This window comes from Peromyscus maniculatus, chromosome 1 (genome assembly GCF_049852395.1).
Source record: "Peromyscus maniculatus bairdii isolate BWxNUB_F1_BW_parent chromosome 1, HU_Pman_BW_mat_3.1, whole genome shotgun sequence".
NCBI classification, from domain to species: domain Eukaryota; kingdom Metazoa; phylum Chordata; class Mammalia; order Rodentia; family Cricetidae; genus Peromyscus; species Peromyscus maniculatus.
The window spans coordinates 17,418,479-17,441,084 of record NC_134852.1 but is presented as its reverse complement, the minus strand read 5'-3'; the positions used below and the strand labels follow the sequence as shown (position 1 = coordinate 17,441,084).

Below are 22,606 nucleotides of genomic sequence, written 5' to 3'. Positions count from 1 at the left end.
TTAGCATATATCCATATAAGCATATTCTTTTTTGATTCTGATCTTAAGTGAAGGAGGGGCTGTTCAGCAGAAATCTTGACAAACTCCAAACCCTATGAAGTTTCTCAATTTGGAAATAATCTCACTTTCATTTCTAGGATGTAGGATGAGCAGATAATATGAAAGAAGCCATGGTCAGTGCTCATTGTGAATCTAGAATGCAGAGTCACATCTTGAAAAAAAAAACGTATTCCCTGTGTGTTCTCATAAAAGGACAAAACAAGTCCTTAGCATTCTTTAACCCAACACTAGGAATAAGGTAAAGAATTCAATAGTGCGTCCTCATTCCCAAATACTCTTCCATGAAACTGTTATACAAGCAATATGCCTACACAGTAAGAAATCACTCTCAGAAATTAACAAAGGAAAAGCTCTGTACAAAAATCCAAAACCATGAGGCTAACTGTGGCTAATACCCAAAGAAGAGCTGGCCTCCAGTTGAGGATGTCCTAGCTCATATACACACCTTAGGCTTATTCTTTCCACAAATGTTGTCTGTCATCCTTAAATATCCCAGGTTCTGGCTCAGCTTATATTTCAAACAATTTAAGCTGACATAGGAGACTGCCAGTCTGGACACTTGGGCAGATGGCAGATTTACATACAGAGATATTATACAATACACCGTGCTGTTCTTTTCGCATAGTTCCTACCCAGGTTCATCTTGACAAAGCATAATGATTGTTGTCACCCTGCTCTGCCCCCTTGAGCAGTTCTTTGTTATGGGGATGAGGCCTAACTGGAGGTCAGTCTTGGTGAATCAACGTTTAGCAGAAACTTTCTCAGCAACCCTAAACTTCAATTATGGCACACAATTTTCTCTCTTGGGTTTCTAAGGAGCCTGGTTAGTACACTACTTCTCTTCCAGTCAGATTGGAGGTAACACCCTTTGATTAAACACTACTTCATGTAACAATATTTCCTGAGCAAGTTATTAGTAAATCCTTTATAGCTTCAGTTTTGCTACTTCTAGTTTCTTGTCCATCAAAACTACTCTCTACAACTCTTTTTTTTTCACATACATCCAACATATAATGTCATAGGATATACATTACCATTTCAAAACGTAGGGAAGGGAGCATATTGAGGAAATATTGCACCAAAGCAAGACTGAAACCATCTGGGCAAACTCCAAACTCTGCATTTCTTTGTCTGATGTCAGAATGCTCTTTAAGTCGCCAATGCTGTTCAGCTTTGTTGACTGCAACTCACTTCTTTCTCTTGTGCTGGTGCCACTCATGGTTAGCAGCTCTCCTCAACAGGTATCCCAGAACTCTGGCATCTCTAACATCTTGGGTAATTACAAAATTCAAACTGCCCTACATCTGGGATGCACTCATGATCTTCTAGAGTCCTCCAAAGGGATTGGGTCACTTCTCTGACTTTGCCCTCTGCAGTACACATAGCTCATCTTCTAGGCCCCAGCTGGCTCCACTCCACTGCTGCTGCTGTTCTTAGTGGTCATCCCAAGGTACTGACATCTCCAAAACACTGGGGTCTTCGGCTTCAACTGGGCTGCACTTTAAAAAGAGCAGTGAAGCCAGAACTACAGGAGTATTTGGCTGGCCTTGCACAATAGTTGATATTTATTCAGTGGCCTCTTCTTCATTACCCTTCACAATTTCATTACCGTTGGAAATTATACCAACTCAAATTCGCAGAATGACTGGAAGAAAGATGCAGCTGTTTGCCAGAAGCCAGCACTCCACTCTAGATCAGCCATGTGGCCATGATGGCTTTCTCACAAGTGATATTCTCTAGTTTAAAGGATAATTATGTTGGGCTACAGATTTGCTATTTCCAAGGATGACCTATTTCCAAGGAGTTCATTACTCATCACTTGATTTGAGTAACCATCCCAACATCAACCACCTACTGAAAAAAGAAACTCTTCAAAGAATGACTTCTCACTCTGTAAGAAATAAGCTAGAAACAGCAAAGTAAAAAAAAAAAAACTCTAATGGCTGATACTGAGATTAAATTGTGTTCAATATGGGATCTAGTGTCTTACTGCAAAAACCAGACCTGGAGAGCTGTAGAATTACACACATGCTCACCATCAAAATAACTTACATGAAACTGCTTCTGGCATAGATCAAGAGGTTAAGATTAAAAAAAAAATAAAAACAATGGATTGAACCTGCATATTCCGTTGCTCATAAACTTGCACACACTATTGTTCTGCAAAAAAAAGACAACTGCAGCAAAGAAAAATGGCCCTTTTGCAAACAAGCCTAAAAGTAACCCCCAAAAAGAAAAAAAATAACATGCATATATGTATAAAGTATTACTATTAAACACAATGCTATCTCTGGGGGGGGATTAACTGCATATGTTAAAAAAGAAAAACAAAAAAAACATGTGCAACATCTTAATCTAGTAAAGCACCAAAATAAAAAAAAATTTAAAAACCCACCAAAAATCACTTTTCATAATGATTAACATAGAAGCACAAAATATCGACCATAAGTCAGGAAGCAATTGCCTGGACAGATACAATGTCCACTGTTGAAAGAATTTTCCTTCAATTTAAATGTCTTTTCTCATCTCTAAAGAAACCTTAAAGTGCTAACTTTACTTATATAAAGCAGGCAAATTCTTCAAGTAAATTGCTATGCCAATTTTTATCAGCCTAAACAAGGAACTAAAAATAGCAAGTGAAGTGAAAAGGGCAGAACACCCGACCGGTTCCACACAGGTAGACACCCCGAAGAATGTCACCTACCATCCTGCCTTTCTTCACTGCACTGCACAAGCTAACAGATTAAGTATCTGTTTTCTTACATTAACTCCCTAGGATTTGCTAAGGTTTTTGCAAATTACTAGGTAACAATACAGTCCTAAGGAAATAATGTCACTTAAAAATCAGTACTGGACACTAATTAAAGCAAGCTTGTGTGTGTCTACTGCCTTAAACTAAAAGTGAGGCATTGCTTACAAACTGTGACAAGCCGCCCTCCACCGGCTGGCTCACTACTCCTGCCCCTCGGCTGCTTTTTCAAGGAAGTATACATTAACCAGATGGCAATTGAGGTGCTTGCTGTAATCCTTTTCCTTTCTGAAAGACCGATCACAGAAAATACAAACAAAGTCTCCCTTGGTTATTTTAACTGCCAACCCCTCCTTCCCACTTTTTGAACTTGCTTCTTGTGGCACTGGCCGAGCCCCATGCAGCCCAGAATCATCACTTCCCTCGGACATATTATCACTCAGGTCACTTCCATCATGGCTGTGGATGCCTTCGTCTTCATCAATGTCGGGTGACTCATTTTCAGCCAAAGTGATAGGAGGCGAGGCTGTTACGGTTGGTGATGGGACAGGAGGCAATGGTGACGCCGGTTCGGGTGCTAAGGCTTTCACAGGGACACTGTCTGGGTTCTGCTCAGTGTCCACTTCCATTTCACAAAGCCCAGCTGAACCAGTCTGACACTTAGCATGTAACGTTTCTCCACCTGACCCATTTGAGTTTTGTTCCGAGGTTAAGACACTGGTGGATTCCTTGGGAGCAGCAAGCGTAGCTAGACTCTTGCCAGCTTCCTCTGTTCCCATTTACTTGAGAGGGGCCATTTTATTTACTTCCCCATCAGAGCCAATTTCTTGGTCCTTGGGTGTCTCGTCTCTTCTTGAGTTTCCCTTTGGAAGATCCTGTGCGTGCCTGCTTCCCTTCAGAAGCTGGCTATCTCTAACAGGCACTAAGCCAACTTCAATAAGGACTTGCTCCTGCCGCACCACCTCACTCCGCATGCCCGACTTCTCCTTGGTACTCTCTTTTCGGGGAGAAGACCTTTTGGTGACTGGTTTCACTTGAAGAGGTGGCTCCATGATAGCAGGAGGCTCCTTCTGAACAGATCTCATGTGAGGAGGCCCTGTCTGAGCAACCTCCACCTGAACGTGGTCCAAAGGACAAAGCAGCTTCTTCCGACAATGTCCCCGCTGAGACTCCATGGGAGGAGGTGGCTCCATCTGATCAGGCTCCATGGGAGGAGGCGGCTCCCTCTGAGTAGGCTCCATGGGAGGAGGAGGCTCCATCTGATCAGGCTCCATGGGAGGAGGCTGTTCCATCTGAGTAAGCTCCATGGGAAGAGGCTGCTCCATCTTTAGAGGCTCCATAGGAGGAGGCGGCTCCCTCTGAGGAAGCTCCAGGGGAGAAGGCAGCTCCATCTGAGCAGGCCCAGTCTGAGCAATATCCATGGGAGAAGGAAGCCCGGGCTGAGTAGAGCCTGTAGGGGTGACCACCACCTGAGTGAGCGCAGGACCAGAAGAGACCTCCTCCTGAGCCAGGTCCATGGAAGGAGGCTCTGCCGGAGCCATCTCCTTCTGCGTCTCCTGAGCAGGTCTGCTGCCTTTCTTACTTGATTTACCTTTTTGCAGTTTCTTCTTTGCACCTTTTTTAATGGAAGTATTTTACTTTTTATTGTCCCCCTTAGTCTCCTCTGTCTTGCTGTCATCCTTTGGCACCTCGGTACTATTTTTGGATTTGCTTTCCATCTTTTTTTTCTTTTTTGTCACTGATTCCTCGTTCACAGGCTCATCTAATGAATGGCCTTCAGCATCCATCTTTCTTTTGTTCTTCTTGGCTTTACTGACTTTTTTTTTTATTATTTCCTGTATGTACAACTATGTGTTTCGTCTCTGCTGCCTTAGTCTCTGTCACAGATTTCCGAGTTCTGGTAGTTACCTGGACCACTGAGACATTGCCACAAGACTTCTTCTCTTTTGAAACATCCTTTTTCTCTAGATATTAGGATAGCTACACCAGCTTGTTTCTTAGGTCCATTTGCTTGGAAAGCCTTTTCCCAGCCCTTTACTCAGAGGTAGTGTCTGTCTTTGAAGTTAAGGTGTGTTTCTTGTATGCAGCAGATGGATGGGTTCTGTTTTCTTAGCCATTCTGTTAGCCTGTGTCTTTTTATAGGTGAGTTGAGACCATTGATATTGATGGATATTAATGACCAGTGATTGTTAATTCCTGTTATTTTTTGTGGTTGTGTTGTGTTGTCCTTCTGTGGTGTATGTTGGTGTGAGATTATCTATTGCTTGATTTTTCATGGATGTGTTTAGTTTCTTTGGGCTGGATTTTCCCTTCTAGTGCTTTCTGTAGGGCTGGGTTTGTGGACAAATACTGATTAAATCTGGTTTTATCCTGGAATATTTTGTTTACTCCACCTATGGTGATTGAGAGTTTTGCTGGGTATAATAGTCTGGGTTGTCATCCGTCATCTCTTAGTATCTGCATAAGATTTTTCCATGATCTTCTAGCTTTCATAGTCTCTATTGAGAAGTCTGGTGTTATTCTGATGGGTTTGCCTTTATATGTTACTTGGTCTTTTTCCTTTGTGGCTCTTAATATTTTTTCTTTGTTCTGTGTGTTTAGTGTTTTGATTATTATGTGGCGAGGGGATTTTTTTTTTTTTTGATCCAGCCTATTTCGTGTTCTGTAAGCTTCTTATATCTTCACAGGTTTTTCTTTCTTTAGGTTAGGAAAGTTTTCTTCTATGATTTTGTTGAATGTATTTTCTGTGCCTTTGAGTTGGTATTCTTCTCCTTCTTCTATCCCTATTATTCTTAGGTTTGGTCTTTTCATGGTGTCCCAAATTTCCTGGACATTTTGTGTTACGATATTTTTGTCTTTAGTGTTTTCTTTGACTGAGGAATCTATTTTCTCTATTGTGTCTTCAATTTCAGAGATTCTCTGTTCCATTTCTTGCAATTGGTTGGTTATGCTTGTTTCTGTAGCTCCTGTTCGTTTTGTCAGGATTTCTATTTCCAGCATTCCCTCAGCATGTGTTTTCTTTATTGTCTCAAATTCATTTTTCAGATCTTGGAATGTTTCTTTCATCTGTTTAATTGCTTTTTCTTGGCTGTCTTTGATTTCTTCCCAAATTTTTGTTCGTTTTTTTCTTCCATTTCTTTAAGGGAGTTTTTATTTCCTCTTTAATGGAGTTTTTCATTACCTCTTTAAGGGAATTTTTATTTCCTCTTTAATGGAATGTTTTATTTCTTCTTTAAGGGCCTCTATCATCTTCTTAAAGTCATTTTTAGGGTTGATCTTTTCTGTTTCTTCTGTCTTGGTATGTTCAGGTCTTGCAGGTGTAGAATCACTAGGTTCTGATGTTGCCATATAGGTCTTTATGTTGTTGCCTGTATTTTTGCGCTGGCATCTACTCATCTCTTCCTCTGCTTGGTGCAGGTGGTGTCTGTGTCTGAGAGTGCCTCTCTTGTTCTAATTTTTAGTCTTGGTTTAGTAGGAGTTCTTGGTTTAATTGGTGCTATTGGGCTGTTTTTTCAGGGGCAGCTGATGTCAGTCGGTGAAGTATATACTTATGATTCTATTGATCTGGTTTGGTGGCTTGGCAGCGCCTTCTTCTGTGTTCCCAGGTCACGTTTTGTTCATTGGTCAACTCCTCAGCTGATCTTGTTTCTTCAGACTTCAAACTGTAGGGATTTGAATCCTCCCCCGGAGGGACTTCAGCTGAGCTGGATAGTCTCACCAACACCTCCAAGTTGTTGGGTTTCACAGGATCAGCAGCTGGGCCCTGGGTTGTCCTGGAGTGTTCAGATTCATTCTGGTTCTGTCCCACAGAGATAGCTTCTTCCCCAGGTTTTGGGGTTAGAGGTGTCCCTGTTCCAAGCTTTTGATTAAGAGTTTGTTTTCACTAGCTCTTCAGAGGGTAATAGCTCTGTTTCTGGTCTTTATTGCAACTGTGTTTTGGCTGTCACCTGCTGTGCCTGCCTGCCTCCACTCCAGGCCTGCCTGCCTCTGCTGGGCCAGTCTACCTCTGCGGGCCTCTGACGGGCCTGTATGTCTCTGCCAGCTGCTGCCTCTGGCCTACCTGCCTCTGCTTGTCGCCACTGCGGTGTCTGTCTACCTCTGTGGGCTCCTGCAACTGGGCCTGTATGTCACTGCAGGCCACTGCTGGGACTGTATGTCTCTGCCGGCTGCTGCCGTGGGCCTCGAGGCTATTTTTAACTTTATTGAATTTAATTTTAGGTAAAATTTATCTTTACATGCCTACATTGTTTCTTTGGGTAACTGTATTTTATAATGACATTATATAGGCCTACAAAATATTTCAGGGCTCAATAGGATAATTTGCCATCACAGACAAGGGTTATAAAATGGAACAAAGCAAAGAACAGCAGATAAACAAAATTATTTATATTTAAAAGAGGACTAATTTTATGGGTGGTGAATGGAGGTGTTGTAGATATCCTATGATTATAATGTTATTTGATGCAGATGTTCTCAGTCCTGCAAAGTCTGTCTGTTCCCATTGGTGGGGTCTGGTGAATCAGGGATTTAGAGTGATGGTACAGTAGGTAAAGGTGCATGCCTCCAAGCCCGAGAATCTCAGAGGCTTATGTGGTTAATGGAGAGAGATGATTCCTGTGATCTCGTCTGTCTGTCTGTCTGTCTGTCTCTCTCTCTCTATCTATCTCACTAACTCTTATTTGTCTGACTGTCTTTGTCCCTTTCTCTCTTTCTAAATTATAAGTAAAGGTTTTAGCATTCTCACCACTGGAACCTCAGGGACATGGCTGCAATAAATTTGAATTGAATATTGATAATGAGGCACTGTGCCACATGCCAACTCAAAGTGAAGGATACTGTAAGGATGACTGTTCACCACATCCAGGACACTTCCAAATCCACGAAAATGCTAGTGAAAATGACATGCTTTCTTATTCCTCAAGAATGGAATGTACTGTTTGCTGGCAATCACAGTATTTAGCATGGCAAGGTAATACTTAGCTATAAGCTTATACTTTCTGAAAATTCAACTTTAAACAGAAAAATATTTAAGGATGGATGAAAATATGAAAAGTTTTAGCAACTCTTTTCGATAAGATCATTACCAATAAAAAAATGTGGACAGTGGGACTACATGTATCACAATAATTATGAATTCTTATGAGAGTCCGTCTTAATCAATGATGCATCACATGTGAGAAATGATTTTATATTCAATAAAAAGAGAAATGACTAAAGAAAAGACCATGAAAAAAAGAAGCAAAGAAAAAACCAAAATCTACGTGTAATTAATTAGTGCAGAAAGAGGGAGAAATTGTCTTCTCTAGGGATGAATCCATTAATTATTATTCTAATACCAGTACACAACCCTAAATATATATACATATAGTCAACACTAAATGGACATAGCAGATTATAAATATTCATATATACACATATAATTAAAGTAAAAGAGTCTACGAATTTGGGTGGCTGTAGGGGTGAGTAACAAAAATTGAGTAGGGAGGGGGAGGAAATGAAGTAAATACAGTCCTCATATATGAAATTTTCAATAAAATGTGCTGCCTCTGTAACTATAATAAATGATGGGAAGTTAGAGAACATAACATAACAAAATTCATATATAATAGGACATAGTATAAGAAAACATAGCAGAGAAGTGGAAATAAGGAGATGGAGTAAAGAAAGAATCAATCAAAATGAAATGTGCACAATGATCTTATATGGAAAAGATCATAGTGTAAACTAATAAAAAATATGAAGGTGCATAATTTCAGAATAAATCTTGTGCAGACCAAAGCATGCCAAGTAGAACACAAATCAGAAAGGCAGAACTTAGTGTCAGGGCCATTAGTCAAAAAGAGCAAGAACACCAGATGCCCAATATTATGTCAGAGAGGCTTAAAGTGTCCTTATATTTTTGCAAATTAGGATATCCTTGGAGGATTTATGATCAGTTTAGAGACTGTGCTTCCCTAGTCCTAGTGATAATAGATATGTATGGAAAGGTACTGTATGGCTTATAGTAAAATTAATCTGCCATAATTACATTAAATGTTCAGATAAAAATGGTCAGGAGTAAACGGAAAATTGTAAATGAAAATTAGTAGATAATATGTACATATTTTATCAAGTGACTAAAGATAAACATGCAGTGAAGAGAGAGAATTGGACTTGTGTATTCATCAGAAGTTGGACCTGTGTCAGGCATCATGGATTTAGAAAATCCAGGACAAAGAGGAAATGAAGTTATGTAAATGGTTTTCTCTTCAGGGAATCTGTTATATCAGAAAGAAACTAGGTTCTCTGGCATTTGAATCTCAATACACTAATAAATTTGATAGGAAAAAATTTATTTTGTTCTGTTTGGATGTTATGATTTAGAAATCTCATATTTCCTAATAACAGAAAGGCAATGGATGTGCCTGGGAGGGAAGGAACTTCAAGTTGCCCAGGGAAGTGAAAGTGTAATCAGGATGTGTTCTATGAGAATAGAAGCTATTTTTTTTCTCCATTTAACTTTTTATGAATTCTTTGTGGATTTCACATCATGCATCTTGATCCCACTCATCTCCCACTCCTTCCTATGCAGCCTCTTCCCTTGCAACAACCCCAGCATAAATCAACAATTTAAAAGAATATGAAATTTAAAAAAGGAAAAGAAAAATCTTGTCATGGAAGCTGTAGTATGACCAAGTGAGGCACATTGTATATCCTTCAGTGCTGATATCATTACTTGCAAGTGTTCATTGCCATACATCATTGATCTGGAAGGAGGCTTCTGGGTTTTGCTGCATCATCAATACTAGGCCGTCACTGGGGCTGCTTTTGGCTGTCCTGTTGTTTTCCTATGTCCTGGAGATATTGCAACATTGTGTCTGTAGTACTAGCTCCTTAACATGCTCCAGCATATCATAGATGGTGTGGATGAGGGGATGGGGAAACCCATAGCCCTGGGAGGTTGATTGTGTGGTTATCCCACTAGATCTCTCTCATCCTCAAGCCCAGGATTAGCTCTCTTTTGCCAATCTGCATAGCTCCCCAATTCTATGTAGGTAGCATTAAGGAGCAGCTCTGCTCTCATTGCCTAAGTTTGTGCTCAAATACACCTATACCACCAGGGATACCTCTACTGTGTTGTGGGTATAGGATATACTCTGACCAGTGATGCATCTAGTGAGGGGCAGGGTCAGATCTCTTGTTCTCATGACCTCAGATACAACACTCCCAACTGCTACAATACCATATGGCAAACTATGGACAGCAACAGATTTCTCATAGCCATATTCTCGAGGCAGACAATACTGTGTCCCTGTGAGCAGAGTCACCACTAATGTATTTCCCAGGCAGGTTCAGGGCCCCCTCTTCTGTATGTTGCATTTAATGAGGGGCACAGGTAGGTTTCATCCATGATGGGTGCAAAGGGACAAGACTGGCAGAACATTTTTTCCTTGCCTTCTCTACCACCGGACAGAGGAAGGGCATATGACCAGCTCTCTCACTCTCATGATCTCAAGGTAGGCTTACACACACACACACACACACTCACACACACACACTCACACACACACACTCACACACACACACTCACACACACACACTCACACACACACACTAATGTGGCACCCAGGTGAGCTTCAGGGTCTTTCCTCCTGAGTCCTGCAGCTGGTGTAGTGCAAGGCCAGCTCTTCCACTTTCATGACCCAGAGGACTGCTCTCCTTCCTGCTGCAGGCAGAAAGGAGCAAGTAGCAAGGGGCTATCTCTCTGCCACCCAACCTCCACATGACAGATTGTAGTAAGGCTAGCTCTCCTATGCTCAGGCCCTCAAGGTTGGTTCACCCTCACCATTGTAAACTTGGTCAGCTCTACTGTGTTTCCCCAATGAGGTGCAGGATCTGCTCTTCCTAGTGCTATAGCTCGTGAGATGTTGGGACAGCTCATCAGTTCTCATGATCTCACGGCCAGCTGTCCCACCTGCCACATGTGGTGAGGGATGTGGTGGGAAAAAATCTCTCACTCCCTCATACCACCATAGATAGATGAGGGGTGGGATCATATTTCCCATAGACTCATTCTTAGCGCTGAATCACCTGGGACCCTGACAACAGGGTCAGCTCTACTCTGCTGCATAGGACAGGTACAGGGTCTATTCTCACTAATGTTGCAGTGAATGTGGTACTAGGTCAGCTCTTCTGTTTTCCACTGGTGGTGAGTTATGAATAGGGAGAACATTTTTCCTTGAACATGCCACCACATGGGGGACAGGACCAATGCCCCCACTTTCATGCCCTCATCAGCAGTGCACTGAGAACTTGACAACAGGGTCAGCTCTGTCACGATGCCCAGCCAAGGGACAGGACCTGCACTCTCAAGTGCTCTGGCCCAGGATGGTTAGGAACAGTTCTTTCTAGTGTTCCAGCCAGCAAGGTGTGGGGCCACCTCTGTATAGGCCTATTCTCATGACTTTCAGTAGTAACAGGAACAACAGACATCAACACAGTCCATGGGTGGTGCAAGGCCATGGGCACAGACATGGCCCTTAGCTGCAGCTCAGACCCAGACAGCACAAAGGTTCCCAGGTGGCAAACAAGCCACCAACCTCAGCCCACTCCTCACTGCCTTCACCTCTTCAAATTTGCCTCGCTCCACAGGACTTAACTATTCTCTCTCTCTCTCTCTCTCTCTTCCATACCCCATACAATTGATTTTATTAATGGTTTTCAAAAGTTTTTGATGAAACATGAAGCGTTACTGTGATGCCAAAGCAGATAAAGAAAAATAATAACAAAGGAAATTTATAGGTCACTGTTACTGATGATCCAAAAAATTCTCAATAAAATAGTAGATAACCTATTTCAAGATCACATCAAAACCATCATTCATTTGAATTGTTTTCTACAGATGGTGAAACATATTAACATGATTTTATGGTACTGGTGAAGGCTAAAGCAGTTGTGATGGGTTCAGGGCCCCCTGAAGATCATTTTCATTTCCAGCTATGGATTCAGTTTTCTGTTCTGTTAGAATGTTGTACAAAGTGGTTCTTGTGACTTCATCAAGCAGTTTTGATGCTCTGACAGGAGGAAAGCACCAAGAAAGGCAAATTTATTTACAGCAATTTTTGTGGGCTCCTTCAAACATCAGTTGGGCACTGGGAAGACTCTCCCAGTTGTAAGTTCAAGAATGTAATGGATCTCAGCTCATCCAGTTGGCTGATATAAGCAGATGACAAAACTCCCACACTCATTTGGTTAATGACAGAAAGACTAGGTGTTACATTCTTAACTTTCTGATTTGAAATTTTAAGTAATATGGGGGAGTAAGCAACCAGATATGAAGCAAAACATATCATGTAAATACTTAAAATAAGATTAAGAAGTTTTATTCCTCCTCCAGACCAAACTGAATCTGGACAGAATGGAATAATGATTCATAAGAACAAAAGGGCTGAAAGATGGAAAACATAGAGAAGTGAAGCGTGTGATGTTCACAAGCCACCAATTTTGATTATGTAAAAAAGCAATGCAGCCTCGTAAGATGGAGGAGAGGGTATAAAAAACTAGAAAGGTAGCTACCAATGCCAGGATGTTCTGGGTGGCTCTGGACTCAGGGGAGGTTCTGCTAGAACCAGTAGTGCTGCGGATGTGTTGGACAGTCTGCTTGTGTCTGTACAGAATGACAATCATGGAGCTGCTGGACCAGGTGATCATCACAGAAAAGAAGATTTCAGGACACACAAGCAATGCTACATAGAGTGATCCACTGATTTCATCACTCCCTACAATTGAACAGTATCCAAAATCTCGTTTTCTTGTCACATTTTTGCTATTCCTTTCAGTAAAAGGGTACACAATGAAAATGAAATTTATCAACATGTACAAGACCCAGAGAAGGTCAATGGAGCATCCAATGTACTTTGCAGCTTTGAATTTATGGTCTTTACAACAGAATCCCCTTGGATTGATGGTGATGGCTTGGAAGACACTAAGGAGGCAAATGCTGCCAATGGACACACTTCGCCCAAATCTTTGCATGTACAATAGGAGCTGGCATCCGAAATTATTCACGAATTGCTTCAATCCCCAAATTGCCATTGTGTGGGGCACTCCTGCAGAGAGAATGACCAAGGCATTGGATGCCATTAGGTGCATGAGAATCAAATCTGTGGACTTTAGTTTGCATTCTCTGTAATAAAGGACTAGATAGTAGAACATAAGAGAGAGATTTCCCAGAATTCCAATGGTAATTTGTAATAAGAAAATGATTCTAATTGCCAGGTTACATAATTCCATTTTGTGATTCAGCAAAATTTTCTTTGGAATATGGTCTTGATATTTCTCAGTCTAATTAATAATGACAAATATTTGCAGCCTGAATGGAAGAAGATGCCTATAATTCATGACCAATCTCAGAGACTGAAGCAAAGATTACTTTAATCTCATGAGATGAACAACAGTCCTGACTATTTAAAGAGACCTCATCCCAAAATTTTGACATGAGTAGTTACTTCCCATGTAGGTAACTGTGAGATTGCCCAAAACCTCAGGATGTAAATATTTATGAAAGGATATCCATCAATTTTCAGAGAAAATAGTCATGCAGAACAACATGGTGTTGGCCTATGAGAAACAATAAAAAGTGACAGCCCACACAAACAAACATGATGTAAATCTACCAGAATATATTGATTTGCTAGTCATGGTATGAAAGAAAACAACTTCAATAATGACTACAAATGTTAAATATTTCAATTTTTAATATGTATCTCATCTAGTATAATAAGAAATGTAATGAGAACTTTATTTGTCTGTCTATCTGTCTATCTGTCTATCTATCTATTTATTTATTTATTTTGTTTTTTTGAGACAGAGTTTCTCTGTGTGGCTTTGTGCCCTTCCTGGAACTCAATCTGTAGCCCAGGCTGGCCTCGAACTCACAGAGATCTGCCTGCCTCTGCCTCCCAAGTGATGGGCTTAAAGCCATGTGCCACCACCACCTGTCTAATGAGAACTTTATAATACCACTTAAGAATAGATGTATAGTCCTGTGAGTAGGTAAAGTTTCCTCCATATAATCATTGGTGGAGCCATCTTTGTGTTAACCTGAAACTAAATTTATTTTCTACCCTCTCCATAAAATGTCCCTTGCAAAGTACCCAAAACTGTTCTAGAGACAGTGGTGTCAAATGTGCAAATTATTATCTAGCTTCTGTTAAGATTCTTGCTTGCATGACTTCCTCCTTCCAACTGTCAACCAAGATATAGGTTATCTGCCATTTCTGCCCATACCAGCTTCATGTCAAGTGTATTTGAGGTTGCTCTCTTAGAAGTGTTTCTCTCCAGGTAGTCACCAAGCCCACATAATACAGGCTCTCAATTTGGACTATAGGAATGCTGAGTGTCTTTAGGTATTTACTCTGTTGCAGTAATATCTAAAAAATTATTTAAAGCACATAGTGGATTAGAATGATGGTTCAAGACACAACTTACATCACATTAAGTTAAGAACTAGCTTTATGAAAACCACACCACACACACACACACACACACACACACACACACACACACACACACACGAAAGGGCTGGTAGAGATAAGTGAATATCTGGTATTATGAAATCTTACAGAATACATAACAGAAAGTAAATAGAAAAAATATATTCCAGCAAAAACTGCAATGAGAAGGACAATATCTAATCAGTGATGCCTAGATGAAATCTTCAGTGTCTTTATTGAAACTTTGGCATAATCATGCACAAATCCTTACTCTAGTATATAAATGGTAGGAAAGAAACACCAGTGTGTTAGAATGTACATCAGTGCCTTGCATTGGGAGGAAACCATATTTTATTACTGTAGGAGTATACATGTGACACCCTTTTTAACAGGGTGAGATCCCTTTGAAGAAGTAGACAGAAGCAGCTGAGAATCAGTTCCAAGCTGAACCAAGCAGCACTACGGAGGACACTGTTACTCGACATACTCATCAGCCATGTGAGGATGTTCACCTGAACAAACAAGAACTAGGGAAGAATTTTTTGCAGTGTATCCTGGAATTTGAAGAAGTTAAAACAAAGTGAGTAGATGAGCTGAGACCATTGGAACTACCAGATGCTGATAGTCTCTCCTTCTCCATGCACTGGCATTGTAGAACACTCTAGGAAACAGATACAGCAAAATAATGGAAAGGATTCTATTAAGTGAAGTAACACAGGCCCAGGAATCACTAGCATCCACTGAGATTCATCCATTAGCTGTAACTTCGTTTGTAATGAAATCAAAAATTTAAAAAACAGACCATATACTTCCAACATACAATGGTACAGGATATAATTATTCTTCCAAAGTGGAGGAAGAGAAGGATTGTGGGGAAATATTGGATTAAAGCAAGACCAAATCCATCTGATCAAACTCCAAACACTTCATCTCCATGTCTGATGTTAAAATACTCTGTAGATCTCCAAGTCTTTTCAACTTTGTTTATTGTCAAACAGTTCTTTCTCTTGGGCTGGTTCTACTCCCTGGCATCTCCAACATCTTGCCATGCCCAAGGTAATGTAGGCTTAAAATTCATAGCTTTGCCAAGTGGCCTAGATAGGTCTCAATGCATGGGTACCCCTGAAACTTTCCAGGCCTCAGTGGTTTCCCTTGGTCTTAGGGGAAGATGACATTACCTGTTTAATCATTGACATTAATGGCAGAACCACATTGCCAAAGCTGCCAAGTTCTGCTGCTTTCTGGGCTGGAACAAGCCTGCCTTTTCAACTCCATCTTCACTAGCTTTCTGTTTTCTGTGGTTTCCTTCTCTGCAGAAGCTTGACTCTCCTGGAACATATCTATCATGCTGTCATTGAACTCAATGTTGTTTAAGATTTCTGGGTGTTCAAGGATACAGCCAGCATGAAGACACATGCCTTTAATCTCAATACCAAACATAGAGACCTAGAGGTCAGTATAGGCAAGCAGTGACAAGGAGGTCATGTGGTTGGGTTTACAACCAATAAGAAGGCAGAACAGAAAGTCAATAAAAAGACAGACAGACAGGAAGTATGTCTCTTTCTCAGGGGCAGTGAAGGGTAAGAAGGCAGTGTTAAGTCTCAGCTCCAAGCTACTCTTCTGACCTGTTGGGCTTTTCACTCTGCATTTGGCTCTGTGTTTCCTATTTAGTAAGACCATTACATCTACAAGGGCTCTAAGTTTTCTTTTATTTTCTATTCACCCATGGAAAACTTAGCAAGGTGGGATCTTGCCCTAAATTCACCACTCTCTATATTCCATCCCTTAATCTTTTTATTGCCTTGATCACAGGACTTATCTACATTCCACTTTCTGATGCTCCATTTCTCCTCAAATTGTAATTTTTTTATTTTTTTCTTTGCTCAGCTTGCTCCAATTCATTATAAAACTAAATAAGAAGGAACACTAATAATCACCTGGCAGAGTCAATACTAGGATGTTGTGAGATTTCCTCTGCATGAAGAAATTTATCCATAACTCATCACAGTTCAAATCACCCTCGGCACCCTTGATTTCCATGTTCCTACAAGGATTGCACTTTAAAACACTCAACCAGTCTTACAGTTCATTCATAAAAGTCCAATTCCTCCAAACAAAATCATGGTCCAAACTATCACAGCAATACCCCAGTGCATGTTGACAGTTTTAGTCTTTGTCTTGATATATTGTGTATCAAATAAAGCTTGACTGAGATACAGAGGACAGAGCAAGCCACCAGATTAAACATAGAGGCCTGGTAGTGCTGGCACACACCTTTAATCCTAGCACTAGGGAGGCAGAGATCTGTCTGGATCTCTGTGAGTTCAAAGCCACCCTGGACTACATGAGACTAATTCAGTCTAGGAGAGAAACATAGCCAGGGAGTGGTGGCACACGCCTTTAATCCCAGTACTTGTGAGTCTCATGCCTTTAATTCCAGCACTTGTGAGTTCATTCTTTTGCTTGCGAAGCCACATGCCTTTAATCCCAGCACTAGGAAAGAAGTGGTATGACTGGGCAGAGAAAGGTATATAACACATGAGGAGACAGGAATTGGAACCCAGTTTTGGCTAAAGGCTTTTCAGCTGAGCCCTTTTTGGTTGGAACCCTTTTGGGTGAGGGCTCAGAGACTTTCAAACAGAGGATTCATGGAGTTGGAAAGGTGAGACATGGCAGTAGCTTTTTCCTTTTCTTTCTGATCTTTTGGTAATTACCCCAATATCTGGATCCAGGTTTTTATTATAAGACCTATTAGATTTTGTGTTGCAGGTCTTAGTGGGTTTCTATTGCTATAATGAGACACTATGACACTGTAACCCTTATAAAGGAAAACATTTAATTTGGGCTGGCTTACAATTTCAGAGGTTTAGTCCATTATCTTCTTGATGGGAATCATGGCAAGGTGAAGGCAGACATGTTGCTGGAGAGGAAGCTGAGAGATCTGCTTCTTGAACTGCAGGCTACATAAAGTGATGTGAGTCTCATCAACACTGGGTGAGATATTGCAGCCTGTGAGAGCAGCTCCCAGCATTGTCCCATGGTGAGAAACAGAATGCTATCAGGGTAGCAGAACTTAAGAATAATTCTTATTTATTTGAGGGAATAAGACTCACACATGTAATGATGATCATTCTCTTCATTTCTCTCAAGCTTCTCCCCCCTTCCTTGTTCTACATACCTGTATACACATCTAACAGAAGACAACATAAAAAGTACTTACATATGAGGAGAAGGAGGAATCTAGCTGCTGAAGAGTTTATGCAGGGAGTTAAATCTTTATTCACCATACTTTTAGCAAGCGGGGAAGTGGCACCAAAGTTGCTTTGGCCTGACCTTGGTTCTACAGTTAGGCATATGGAAACATTTCCTTGTGTATTTTCTGTGAAGGTTTATCTTATGAATTCATTTTCAAGGGCATCTAGTCTCCTTTGAATATGCTCTGTGGTTTTAGATTAGTTAATTGTATGTAGCACTCTATGACTGATGAAGCCATTGCTACCAGCAGCTATCAGTGGTATAGCTGGAGTAGATGATACATCAAAGCCTACCTCCACAATGACACACTTCCTCCAACAATGCCATACCTCCTAATAGTGCCACTTCCTGTAGTCCAAGCATTCAAATGCTTAAGTTGATGGGGGCCATAACTATTCAAGCCGTAACAACCTAAATTAATTTATTTTTGTCACTAAAAAATTTGGAGTGTAAGCCGGGCGGTGGTGGCGCACGCCTTTAATCCCAGCACTCAGGAGGCAGAGCCAGGAGGATCTCTGTGAGTTCGAGGCCAGCCTGGGCTACCAAGTGAGTTCCAGGAAAGGCACAAAGCTACACAGAGAAACCCTGTCTCGAAAAACCAAAAAAAAAAAAATTGGAGTTTATAATCCAGTCTTGGAAGCATCTGGTTTGTGGGAGCACATCCATATGTGCTCATTAACATGCCAGGATCAATTAATCAATGTACACATGATAGAATTCTATGGACAGGTAGAGTTTTAGAAAGCCTACACTATTGGTTTTAGCTATATCTAGAGGGTTCCAAGTGATGTTTCACTTGTGAAAATCATACTTTAGAAAACCAAGGCTTTAGAGAATTTAATGAAATACAGAGTTCTATGTGTGGTTTCATGTGATAGAAAGATATCCCAACTCCCAATTTAATTTCACAAGTATGAGTTAGACCTGATATTCAAGAGGACACCAGAAATATGCACGGTTACAATTTCAGAGATATAGGCTATAGTGGTAATTACAGAGGAATTACTAACATTTGTCCTGTACAAAATACAATAAGAAATACTAAGATACGATTAACAAATAATGGCATGAGAACAAAATTATGTTACTTAAACAATTCACTTAAAATTCTGTACATATTTGCTGTTTGTTTTTGTTGTTTTCAAGTTAAGGTGTCATTATTAGCACTATATGCCCTGAAACTACATATGGAGATAATATTGGCCTAAAAATCACAGTGATGTACCTACTGATGCTTCACAAGTTCTGAGATTAAATGTATGTACCACCACAACTGGATAATTTGAAAATTCTTACAAGTAATTATATATTACATTAAATTCATGATGCAGTCAAATAGAGGTGATGCATGAAAGACAATAAAGAATAATCATAATAATGTGAAAAATTAAATATTGTCCAGTGAGATATAGCACTAGTGTGGATTAAATTGCGGGTGAGTGGTAGATATCTGGACTGCTAGTACAATCTCTGTGTTGCATTAGTAAGAACAAATAACACTGAGGAAAGAATGGTATCAGATTCTATTTCACATTAGAGAAATACTAATCTAGGTGATAACTCAGAACACATTTGTTCCTGGTTGCTATTACCCAGTATTTATTCTATACTTTTCATTTTGTGTTATCTTTCCATGTTCAAGAGAGAGAGAGATTCAAACCAGTCATCTAGTCAATGGTCATTCAATAAAGACTCAGTTATTGCCTCTTTAACCAGATGATAAATGTAGTGTCACATAAGAACACTTTTGTACTACATAATCATATTTACACCCTGCATCTTCTCAGGGATATATGCTTCTTGTATGTCCATTTTAATGTCCACTGTGTTCATGAAACCATGATAAGTTCACCGATAATAATAATAATACTTAAAAATACTCAACCCATCACGAGGATAAGATACATTATCACATTGACTGATATCAATTGTACTTCCCCACATTTGAACATGGCCTGCATTATCCTGGTGTACCCACAGTCAACTTCAGTGGGACATTTATAGTAAGAACCAATAGGGACTGATACAAGGTGAAGAAAACTTCTGTCCTTAACACTCACTTCTTAGTTTTGGAATTATTCTTCAGCCTTATCTCTGTTCCATGGATTACTTTCTACCCGAAATTCCCATTACCAGATATGAGTACTTACTCAGTTCTCTCTCCTTTAGTGGAGCTCTCTACTCCAACTAAAATAAAAAGTACTCACCTGGCTTCACACTTCTGCAGGATGATGGGTTCATTGAGCAGATTCTTACTCTTAAATAGAAGTACATTAGAGAGTCTTCTCAAGCCTGTGGTAGAGGTCTATGACCTCATCTCCCATAAGAATGGTAATTAGCATTTCACTTGCAGTAGCGATGACAGTACTTGTCTTGGGAGTCAAAATCATCTATGACACTTTTTTTAGATGCCAATTAAGAAAGACTTTTAAGAGTTTCCTGTTAATATATCCACAGAGACAATTTTTGGAGGCATTGGGTTTTATGATCCCTACAGGGTGACATGGCATCCTATGGAAGATGTTAGAAACTTTGAGGTCATTTTGATAAATAAGTTAGAGAAGTTTCACTGTCTCATTGGATTTCAGGTTTCACTGACATCTTCAGCATAAATTAACTTAGTTCTTTTAAAAAATATTTATAATATTTATTACTTAAGATTGCATTTGAGAGTTTATAGATGTATATGAGTTATAGACAAGTGCATTCACATTACCTCCTTTCCAATTTCTTTTTTTAAATCATCCCAACACTATACTTTCTTAATTTCATATGTCCCCTCAAAAACAATAAAAAACAAAAAAAAAACAAAATTGAAGCACTGAGTCTACTTAGCAATGCTAGGATGTAGGAATGTAGGGACACTTATGAAATATTTTTAGCCTCTTAACTGCTGAATTCTCTAAGAAATCTGACACACCCTCTCTCAGAAGTCAACTGAGGACAGTAGCTCTTCAGCTGTGATGGTGACCAACTCACCTCATTTACTGTCCTGGAATTTTATCTAGTTTGATATTGTGCAGGTTTTGTGCACACTGTCCTAACTAGTAAATTTACATGAGCAAGTGCCCTGTTTGGTCTTGAGAAAAATTGTTTCCTTGAAATCTTCTGCCTCCTCTGGTTGTTACACTCTTTCTGTATCTTCTTCCAAAATGATCCCTGAGTATTTAAAAGAAAATGTATCATATAGATATCTCACTTAAAGATGACGTGCCCAGAGTTACTTTTTTCATGTTTTTTTTTTTTTTGTTTTGTTTGTTTGTTTGTTTGAGACAAGGTTTCTCTGTGTAGCTTTGGAGACTGTCCTGGATATTTTTCTGTAGTCCAGGCAGTCGTAAAATTCTCAGAGATCTGCTGATCTGCCTCACAAGTGCTGGTACTAAAGACATGTGTTACCACCACTTGGCCCATCTAGAGCCTCTTATTCTCAGTCCTTTAGAGAGGTTGTGGGCCTGTGTGTTAATCACAATAGTGTGCTAAAAAGAAGCTTCCCTATGCAGGTTGACAGTTATACTAATCCCTTTTTATGAACATAGGAGCATAGGAAGCAGTTTATTACTTTGTCCACTTACCTATTTTAACCATTAACTAGGACAAAGCTATGTTGCTTGTAGGAAAATGGATAAAATGAGAGAATTGATGGGCATTAAATTAATAAAGCCTTTCATGGACAAACCAATTACAGGATTGGTATGGTGGCCAATACATTCAACCCAAGCATTCAGGAGGCAAAGCTGGCAGATATGTGAGTTCAAATACCTGTGTATTGAGTTCCACAACAGCAAGAGAAATATAGGGAGACATATGCTCAAAAAATAAAGGAATGAAAGAAATAAGAGAAAGGAAAAAAAGAAATGAAAATAACCACACACATTCTTTTTCTGTTTATTGTTCACAGATGTTATATGGATACATAAAATTATGGTTGCATATATATGATATATATATACATATATATATATATATATATATATATATATATATATATATATGCAGAATTACAGAAACAAGAAGAGGACAGCTGAAGAGTATGAGGAACATGTGTTCAGTGAAATATAATCTTCTATGTAAAGCCCTACTTTGACACTGTTTCATGTACAATGAACACTCTTAAAGATAAAAGTAAAATAAAATGATATTTCCCTACTCCCCATCCTGGCAATATTCCAGTTACCATGGGTTTTACTGTCTTTTCCTCATTCTGCTGCTGTGGCAACAAATTTTGGCCTCTTTGGAGAATCCTTGAGAGTTCCTGGTTTAGCTTCCATGAGAGGAATGCACTGTAAGTTTTTCAGGGTACAGTCCATGGCTCATAGGGCACTATGTGCCTTTCAAGTCCAGGGAAACCAAGGTACTACCTCACACTTTGAAATATCAGGCTACTTGTGTAACTCTTTGTTCCCTAGAAGTGAGTGAAGACTATAGTTTTATGGATAACAAACTAGTATTATATTTTAATCTCATATACCTTAATAGCTTGAAGTCATCAATGTATTCTGGCAACCTCCATTATATTCTGTTTTGATAAATATATAAAAAATTTGATGGTTTGGAATGAGGAGCGACATTTGAATGCAGAAGTTCTTTGAACTTGGATGATGGCAGAATGAGTTAAACCAGGAAACCATCCAAGAATAAAATTTTGAGGTTTCATTAGTGGACTTCAGCCCACTTTCCCTGAAGAAGAATCTCTGGTACTTGGTCCTCGGTTGCAAGATAAATGCAAGGAGAATTAGAGCAAAGAAGAGATGAGGGGAGAAGATCAGAGGAATGCAGGAGTAGAGAGGACAGAAGATAACAGGAGAGATGAAAGAAAGATGTGAGATAGAAGTAGTTGAATAAAGAGCAGAGAAGTAATTTAATGACAAAGTAGTCAAATTTAGCTTCTCATGTAGGAAAAACTATAGATTTTATTTGTAACCAGATTTTTTCTGTGTTTTGCTATTCTTTTACACTGTTCTCGGTCTACTTTCTATATATTCTGGATTATTATTGGAAACAGGTAATACCCTATCTCTAGACTGGACAGAACAGGTTCCTAGCCCCTAGATCCCGTGATTTCAACAAC

At 39.7% G+C, this 22,606-nt stretch overlaps 1 protein-coding gene and 1 pseudogene across 1 annotated transcript; both read right to left on the bottom strand.

Annotated features, from left to right (window-relative positions):
- Positions 1 to 2,921: 2,921 nt before the first annotated feature.
- On the bottom strand, positions 2,922 to 10,740 carry LOC143274114 (RE1-silencing transcription factor pseudogene; annotated as a pseudogene).
- Positions 10,741 to 12,160: 1,420 nt separating this feature from the next.
- LOC102917863 (vomeronasal type-1 receptor 2-like) lies at positions 12,161 to 13,090 on the bottom strand. The gene has a single exon (XM_006998709.2). It carries the CDS (start codon positions 13,079 to 13,081, stop codon positions 12,161 to 12,163), a length of 921 nt encoding a protein of 306 aa, XP_006998771.1. The 5' UTR covers positions 13,082 to 13,090.
- Positions 13,091 to 22,606: the final 9,516 nt, after the last annotated feature.

Coding starts and splice junctions, on each gene's coding strand:
- LOC102917863 (XM_006998709.2), bottom strand. CDS start 13,081: ATGGAATTATGTAACCTGGCAATTAGAATCATTTTCTTATTACAAATT.